The sequence below is a fragment of the Cucurbita moschata genome, unplaced genomic scaffold (genome assembly GCF_002738365.1).
Source record: "Cucurbita moschata cultivar Rifu unplaced genomic scaffold, Cmos_1.0 Cmo_Scf00004, whole genome shotgun sequence".
Taxonomy (NCBI): Eukaryota; Viridiplantae; Streptophyta; class Magnoliopsida; order Cucurbitales; family Cucurbitaceae; genus Cucurbita; species Cucurbita moschata.
The window spans coordinates 4,931,565-4,940,246 of record NW_019268520.1 but is presented as its reverse complement, the minus strand read 5'-3'; the positions used below and the strand labels follow the sequence as shown (position 1 = coordinate 4,940,246).

At 36.0% G+C, this 8,682-nt stretch overlaps 2 protein-coding genes across 3 annotated transcripts; one reads left to right on the top strand and one right to left on the bottom strand.

The window, feature by feature from the left end:
* Nucleotides 1-2,295: 2,295 nt before the first annotated feature.
* Nucleotides 2,296-5,402, bottom strand: LOC111441414 (probable lysophospholipase BODYGUARD 4). Of its 2 annotated transcripts, none has more exons than XM_023078396.1 (4): nt 4,763-5,402; nt 3,411-3,748; nt 2,948-3,141; nt 2,296-2,698 (listed from the first exon to the last, which is right to left on the bottom strand). In XM_023078396.1, exons 1-4 carry the CDS (start codon nt 5,238-5,240, stop codon nt 2,380-2,382), a joined length of 1,329 nt encoding a protein of 442 aa, XP_022934164.1. In that variant the 5' UTR covers nt 5,241-5,402; the 3' UTR covers nt 2,296-2,379. The 2 variants fall into 2 exon arrangements, with proteins under 2 accessions (XP_022934164.1, XP_022934165.1); XM_023078397.1 differs by having other exon boundaries at nt 2,296-2,683.
* A 309-nt stretch (nt 5,403-5,711) lies between these two features.
* Nucleotides 5,712-8,361, top strand: LOC111441735 (pentatricopeptide repeat-containing protein At4g21065-like). Its single transcript, XM_023078833.1, has 3 exons — nt 5,712-5,726; nt 6,267-7,265; nt 7,489-8,361. The coding sequence occupies exons 1-3, from the start codon at nt 5,712-5,714 to the stop codon at nt 8,314-8,316; spliced, it is 1,842 nt and encodes a 613-aa protein (XP_022934601.1). The 3' UTR covers nt 8,317-8,361.
* The last annotated feature ends 321 nt before the right edge of the window (nt 8,362-8,682 follow it).

Below are 8,682 nucleotides of genomic sequence, written 5' to 3'. Positions count from 1 at the left end.
TCACGTAGAACAGCTCACTCACATATTTTCTCGAAAATTTTTCAAGAGGTCATCGAACATACGATTGCTCTAAATAAATCACGTTTATTTAAGTTCAGGGTTCTCATGATCGAGCCACCTTAAAAAAACATGTGAAAATGACTCGTTTTAATCTGCGGAGATAGTCATCCGATATCGAAATTCCGAGAAAGGGAAGTGGGTAACCATTTGTGTTGACGTGGTGAATAATAATTATAAGGACGTAATCACATCACATGGCTCTGAATTTTATACCAAAATAAATAAATAAATAAATAATATATTTAATAATATGAACCGACACAATAGGGTTTTTCAAATCCTGTAAACAGCCACAAAGAATCTAATTTTATTACACTATATTATATAATTTATATTCATATTGTCACATTAATATTTTAATTAAGTAGATAATACACTATAATAATTCTAGGATTAAGCTAACCGCCAAGATAATGTCAGATTTCTCTTCCCAATAAATTAGGTCTAAATATTTAATTAATTTGGAAAAATATTAACAAATTCAATGAATCATAATAATATTAAAATATTAATTAGGATTTGGGGAATTTTGCCGAGAAAATTTTGTATTTTCCCAGAAGCCAAACAGCCCCCACTAGTAATACGAGATCTCCAAATTGCACGTTACTCCTTCTCCTTTTATTAATTAATTAATTAATTAATTTCTAATTAACTATATTTACATTATCCAACATTCTCAATATATTCCTTTTTGGAAAGAACACACCCTCTATACCCTTTATTATATTATATTTTCAGGTCAATTATCGTTTAATTTTTACTTTATTTATATTCGGCCCTAGGCCCTTATCGTTATAGAAATTTCAATTTAGTCCAAGTGTAATATCCGTTAAGTGGTTTGAGGTTCAAAGAACTTGCACGGGCATGATAGATCTCTTGTTGGGTATTTTTTCGGGACGAGATCTTTGACATTATGTTGTAATTTCAGTTTTGTTCGAGGTTGGGTGTATTGTATTTTTACTCGAGTCGACTATGGCATGTGATGCATGACTAGTCCTATGCGTCGAGGGATATTTATGTTATAATTTTTTAAGATAGATTAGGAGAAGACATTATTATTCCAAATTAGGTGAATGAAAAAGTGGACAAAAACAAAATGTTAAATAAAAAAAAGGTAAATAGAATATTAAAAAAATTAAAAGTCGAAAAAAGTATTTATTGGTTAGGGGAGCATTTAGGGTTTGGTTAAACTCCATTTACAATAATCAAAATATAAAGGGGGTGAAAAGGAAATAATCAACTATTAAAAATAAATTAAGGAAATAAAATATTTTCCCCAACCTAACATTGCACTTTAATCCTTTTTCATTATTATATTGTTTTTTACCTGTTCGATTTTTTATAATTTTTCAAGTTCAGAAAGTTAAATGAGTATTAAAATATTGATATAATTAAATTTAATGTTGTCCATCAATTTAAGTTTTTACTTGATTGAATAAAAAACACTATAAATTGAATCTAGGTTTTAAATTGAGTATTATTATTTATTTTCTAAATTAATTGGTGTGTAGAAAAGTGGAAAGAAACGGGTCAAATTCTACCAAGAAAAAAATTGAATTATTGGATTTTAGAATATTGTCGAAGAACTCCGACCCATAAAATGAAATCGATAGGATTTGGAGAATCTCCACGACAGCTCGTCCATACAAGTTAGAGCTTTAACACACTGCTAAGTATTGACATTTTCACTCTTTTAAGTTTCGAGTCCAATTTTCAAGATGCTACATCTTTTGTCGGATTATAAACTTTAAATTTACAATTTTACCCTTGAATTTTTTACATTTGTGTTAATTAATTTAAAATCATTAAATTAATTATTATTATTATTTTTTTTTTGTCATTACTAATTATTTTAACCTAATTAATTGAAAGTGAACACTCACGCAAACAGATAAAAGAATCAAATCTAAAAAAACTATAAAGTAAAGGAAAATTAAACTAACAAAAAAAAAAGAAGTAATATTTCGAAATTTAGGGAACAAATAAAAACAAAATTCAAAACTTAAAAAGTAAAAATATAATATAAAATTCAAATTTGGCACGTGTTAAAATGTTCTAATTTTTTTTGGTTTTAAATATTGAATAGTCCTCGCGTTTTTCTTTTTCACCCACAAAGTAAAACATTTATATATTTATTTTCAAATATTTTAACTAAAATTTACCACTCAATTTATATATTTTAAAATTTTAAAGATAATTAAAAAATATTTTTAAGAGTTAAATTAGAGAATTATAAAAATAAAAGAAATATATGTTACATAAAGTGATGGGCTTCTTACTTGGAGGGCCCAAATCATGTAAAGCCCAATGGGGACTATTTTAAACGGTGTTTGCCCATATGTACTCGAGCTCTTGTGTGAGCTCCCTTTCCCTACCCAGAATTATGGTCTGATGATCAGCATTTTTCACCGTGTTTACAGTTGCATCCACAGCCTTCTTCTTCAGGTTGTAGCTGCATTCGATCGGAGCTACCACGTCCTGGTCGCCATGGTAGATGTAAATCTTGACCCCAGCTCTGCTCAGTTCATCCAGGTACCCATCCGTCAGTTTTGCTCCCCCACAGATCACATTATGCATGCTATGCCAAGCTGAATGGTGAGTGTGCTTCGTTAAATCAATCACCCTGAAATCGATATTCCTGAACAACAAAGGCAATCACACAGAATATCAAACGTCAATTAGACATGTACGTGTAAAGCTAGATGTAAGAGCTTAAACTTACCACTAACAGATATTGTTCTTTTTAGGCTTTCCTTTTGAAATATGCATGCTAGGGAGAGGTTTCCACACTCTTACAAAGAATACTTCGTTCTCCTCCCCAACCAACGTGGGATCTCAAACTAGACTTGTAGTTTATGTATTTGTGACAAAAGATGTGATTAATTACCTTCTGGGATTGATTCGTCTTAGAATCCACTCCCATATTCTGTGGTTTCGGCAAATAACAAAACAAGCACACCGACCCACGTGCTCGTACCAGGACATTACAGAAGAGCCGAACAACAATGGTGGCCATACACTCTTAGCACCCAGGTTTTCAAGCACTGTCATAGCTCCCCCATCCTTTGAAGGAAAGTAAGGCTAAAAACAACAAAGAAGTGAAAACAAGAAAAGAATCAGAATTTAAATCAAACGATTGGATTACAACATTTGCAACTTATTTGAGTTCTTTTTAGCGTGCAATTAATACCCTAAACATGAAGAAGAGACTAAATTTAGACCTTCAATTAGTTAAGATTCTACTTTTTTCAAATATTTTCAGGTAGGTGGGGATTGTAACTGGACACACTAATTGGGTTTTGAAACAATAATAGATTCATCCAAAGATAAGAGCGTTTGTCTTCACTTACAGGAGCAACGAGGGTAATTGACTTGACAGAGTTTGAGTACTTGGCAGCTAAGGCTAGAGCAATTAGACAGCCCATGGAATGTGCAACCAAATGGAAGGAATTCAAGCCAAATTGATGAATCACAGACTCTTCAATCTTTTCCAAATGATCCTTCATAGTGTAAAAACAATCCCTTGGCTTTGGACTTCTTCCAAATCCCAAGAGGTCAACAGCAAATAGTCTGTAATTAAGTTTTTGAGTCTCAGATAGATTAGGAAATACTGATTCGGTCCAAAGCGATGAAGAAGAAACAAATCCGTGCAAGAATATAACATTCTCTTTGGGCTTCCCACTTCGACCTAGACAACCAGGGGAAAAAAATACTTAAGAAACCCAGAAAACTACAGGGTAGTTTAAACAGCAGAAGCACCTGTAATTTAGTCTTTTTAACTTCAAGTACCTGTAATTTTTTAAGTTTCAATTTATTCTTTATGATTATAACAGATTTTCTAAAAACCGTCTATTTCTATAACGCTCCACGTGAGCACATCACTTGTAAAAGCAAAGACTATTTTCATAGACCAACACGATCCTTTCAGCATACTTTTACCTCACTCACATGCTTTCTAGAAAATGTCAAGGAGATCACACCACATAGGATTGCTTAAACTATGCCGATTTAATTTTTAAGTTTTTATGGTCAAATCATTGAAAAGCAAGGTTTAGCTTAATGATAAAGGTTGTAACGGTTGAGGATTGTTGGAAGGGAGTCCCACATTGGCTAATTTAGAGGATCATCACGGTTTTATAAGTAAGGAATACATCTCCATTGGTATGAGACCTTTTTAAGGAAACCAAAAGCAAAGTCATGAGAGCTCATGCTCAAGGTGAATAATATCATACTATTGTGGAGATCCATGATTCTTAATTGTAACTATAAATTTTTTAAAGCTTTTCATAGCCATATTTGCATATTTTTAGGATCTCCTTTATTCAATTGTCCTATCAGCACTCTTCTTCTATTGGTCCCAAACCCAAATGCAGCTAACTGACAGAGACAGCCAAACTGAAGAGACACTATCCCAATAACACGCTGCATTCAATATAGCAGGCCAAATTGATATCACTTTCTCAATAACATGCTGTATTCTATATAGCAAGGACGATTTTTGAGGTTTGACTATAGCCATAGGACTATTTGAAGCTTTTGCAACAACCAAACCAAATTGAAACTTTGCCTAATAACCTAATTCATAATTCAACCTTCATTAGATTAACTACTAATCAGATATAGATTCCCTGTCAAAACCAATGGAACTTCCAAAATTATGGAAACGAACAAGAATAAACAAACTAGTTGTGTGGAAATTTACCCCGTGGAGGCTCTCGTGCAGCAACATAAAGCTTCTGGTTCCGATTCTCCTTCCCATCAACACAGGACGAACACCCACAGTCGGACCATCTATTCCACGCTGAACCACTATTCATCTTCTCAGAGTCCTTACAGCTTCCAGAGAATCCAACCAAAGCAATCCTCCGGAAAACACTTCTCCTACCATAAAGCGTCTCGGAGAGTTCATTTTCGCCGTCGCCATCCGCATTACCCCTCTCTTCTCCCCTGCTTCCACAGTAACACGCGGTGGTCTTCCCTTCCAGAAATTGATCGATATACCTGTAGATTACGCAGAGAATGGCGTCGAGAAAGTCGAGAAAGAGGAAGACGGTGAAATTAACAAAATCGAGGAGGCTTGTTCGGAATCTGATCAACCATTTTCGTGACGAAATTGAAGAATCCATCAACAAAAAAGTCAACTCGCTCACGCTGAATCCAACGGCCGTGAAGAAACACATATATAACTGCGGGATTGTGAATTAGGACGAAGTAATTGAGATGTGGAGAGAGGATCACCATGAAGTGTAAACGCGATAGAGTAGGGCATTGTCATCGCAGCTTTGAGCCACAAAGAACGAAGAAGAATGTTCCAATTTTCGTTACTTTCTCTAACTTTTAAACTCATGTTAGGTTAGATTCGTGATTTTAGTTAGGTGTCTTAATAAGCCACCCTACAAAATTTGCTTCACGTCAAAGCTGAGCTAACCACGGTTAGCACGGTCGAAATTTGAGTAGGTTTTTCAATCTAATTGGCTAGTCGTCCAACCTGTTCCTTCTTGTGGTAGTCAGCTCCCTTCTCGGCTCGAACTCAATGACCTCATAGTTGGTCAACATGGTCGAAATTTGAGTGGGTTTTTCGACCTAGTTGGCTAGTCGCTTGACCTATTTTCTCATTTGAGGTGGTCAGCTCCATTCTCGGCTTGAACCCAATGACCTCACAATTGGTCAGCACAGTCGAAATTTGAGTGGATTTTTCGACCCAATTGGCTAGTCGTATGACCTATTGTTCCTCAGGGTAGTCAGCTTCCTTTTTAGCTCAAACCCAGGATGTCGCAGTTTTTTTCGAGACTCCTACCAGGCACACGAGCCCATCCGACCCAATAGTCACTGAACCTCGAGACCATAAATGGTATCCAAACTTTAAAAATAATCTAATATATCTCATATTCATGTTTATAAAGTGTGAAGTCAAAGACTTTATGAGTTGTATTATTTAGCCTTTATTAACCTTCATATCTTTTTATTATTAAATATAAACCTTATTTACTTATAAATATATATATATTTTATTTAATTTCGAAATTTGAAATTTTATATTTTGTACTTAAAAAACATATTTTTTAGTATAATTATAAATACAGGTTTGAAAATTACAAATTTAGTGTCAATTTATTTATTTATTATTAAAATAAAATTTGAGGAATTATATTTCAAACATATATTAAATATAAAATTAAAGCTAGTATAACCTCAAAAATTAAGAGGTAAGAAAGCTTGGCAGCGCCTCTCGTTTTCCCTCCGATCATCCTTGGATCACCAGAGCTGGGAGCTTCAAGAACAGTCAAGAACTGGAAGAAGAAGAACGATTTGCGTTCCTCATCAGAAAATGTCCCAACATGAGAGTGCTCCGGCAGCTTCACGCCCACATTCTCACACGCCCACTTCCTCTTTCCACATTTTCCTTTGCGCTTTCCAAAATCACTGTCTTCTGTGCTCTTTCTCCGCTCGGCAACATCGATTATGCCCGCTTAGTTTTCGCTCAAATTTCTCGTCCCAGCATTTTCTCTTGGAATTCTCTGATCAAGGGCTGTTCCAAGATTCAAAACCCTTCCAAGGAACCGATAGCTTTGTTCCAGAAGCTTACTGAAACAGGGTACCCTGTTCCGAACTCCTTCACTATGGCTTTTGTTCTCAAGGCTTGTGCGATTGTTACAGCGTTTGAAGAGGGCTTACAGGTTCATTCCCGTGTTTTGAAAGATGGGTTTGGTAGTAGTTCGTTTGTTCAAACTTCGTTGGTTAACTTTTATGGGAAATGTGAAGAGATTGGTCTTGCCACTAAGGTGTTCGACGAAATGCCTGACAGAAACTTGGTGGCCTGGACTGCGATGATTAGTGGGCATGTGAGAGTTGGAGCAGTGGATGAAGCTATGGGGTTGTTTAGGGAGATGCAGAAGGCCGGGGTTGAGCCGGATGCGGTGACTCTAGTGAGTGTGGTTTCGGCTTGTGCTGCGGCGGGGGCCTTGGATATTGGCAGCTGGGTGCATGCTTATATTGAGAAACATTCTGTTTTGACCGATCTCGAGCTTGGCACTGCACTTGTAGATATGTATGCTAAATGTGGATGCATTGAGAGGGCGAAGCAGGTCTTTGTTCATATGCCTGTGAGAGATACAAGAGCTTGGAGCTCCATGATTATGGGGTTTGCATATCATGGACTTTCGGAGGATGCCATTGGCGTGTTTCGACAAATGTTGGAAGCTGAGGTAATGCACGAAGATGTACAAATTTCTTAATTGTTAATGAACTTTGAAAAGCTTCAATTACATTCGTGAACTTCCAATTCTACTTCTCATAAGATTAACATTATTGTTTGATCTCTAATGGCACGTTTCTTCCTTTACAAGTTCATTCTTCTGTGTCAGTTCTAGTTTTTGTTTGATAGACATATGCAAGATAAAAACTTGTTATTTCTGTGGTGATTTTCAGGTGATGCCGGACCGTGTAACTTTCATTGGCATTTTATCAGCATGTGCTCACGGTGGAATAGTCTCTGAAGGTCTAAGGTTTTGGTCACTCATGCTTGAATGTGGCATTGAGCCATCAGTTGAGCATTATGGTTGCATAGTTGATTTACTATGCCGAACAGGTCTCGTTGAAGAAGCTTATAGAATCGTTACGACGACAAATATCCCGTCGAATCCTGCAACTTGGCGGAGTTTGCTAAAGGGTTGTAAGAAGAAAAAGCTGTCGAATCTAGGCGAGATCGTCGCAAGGTATCTTCTTCAACTAGAACCCTTAAATGCAGAGAACTATATTGTGATCTCAAATTTATATTCTTCTGTTTCACAATGGGAGAAGATGAGTGAACTAAGAAAGGAGATGAAGGAGAACGACGTAAAGCCAATACCTGGTTGTAGCTCGATCGAAGTCGATGGCGTTGTACATGAGTTTGAGATGGGTGATCAGTCCCATCCAGAGGTGAAAATATTGAGGGAGTTTATGGAAGAGATGGCTAAGCGAGTGTGGGATTCTGGGTATAGACCTAGTGTTTCGGATGTACTTCATAAAGTCATGTATGAAGAGAAAGAAGGGGCTTTAGGTGAGCATAGTGAGAGATTTGCTATTGCATATGGGCTACTAAAAACTAGAGCACCTGTTGTGATTAGGGTAGTGAAGAATCTGAGGGTATGTGGAGATTGCCATGAAGTGATTAAGATAATTAGTAAGATTTATGAAAGGGAAATCATTGTACGAGATCGAGTTCGATTCCATAAGTTCGTCGAGGGTACTTGTTCTTGTAAGGATTACTGGTGAATAGTATGCTTATATCTTTTCTCATACATTATCTTTTTCCTTCCATTATATTGTATCACTCTCATTGGGAGTCAAAATCTCAACATTATATTTGAAGAGATGTCAAAATCCCGAACATATTGAAACTTTTAAATACAAGGTTGTAGTTTTGAAAAAATATAGGAACTTTTAAGCATTTGCCAATAGTTTGGTCGATGGATCTCTTATCTTTTATAATTAGGACAAGCTGGATCTACTTGCTACTCGTAGTCAATAAAGTTACTTGCTTGGTTGTTTGGGTGTGTGTTAGTTCACATAGCATATTGACCTATGTATGTACTTGTTTGACAACAAGCCATACATTTATAGCACCGATCTATAAGTGTT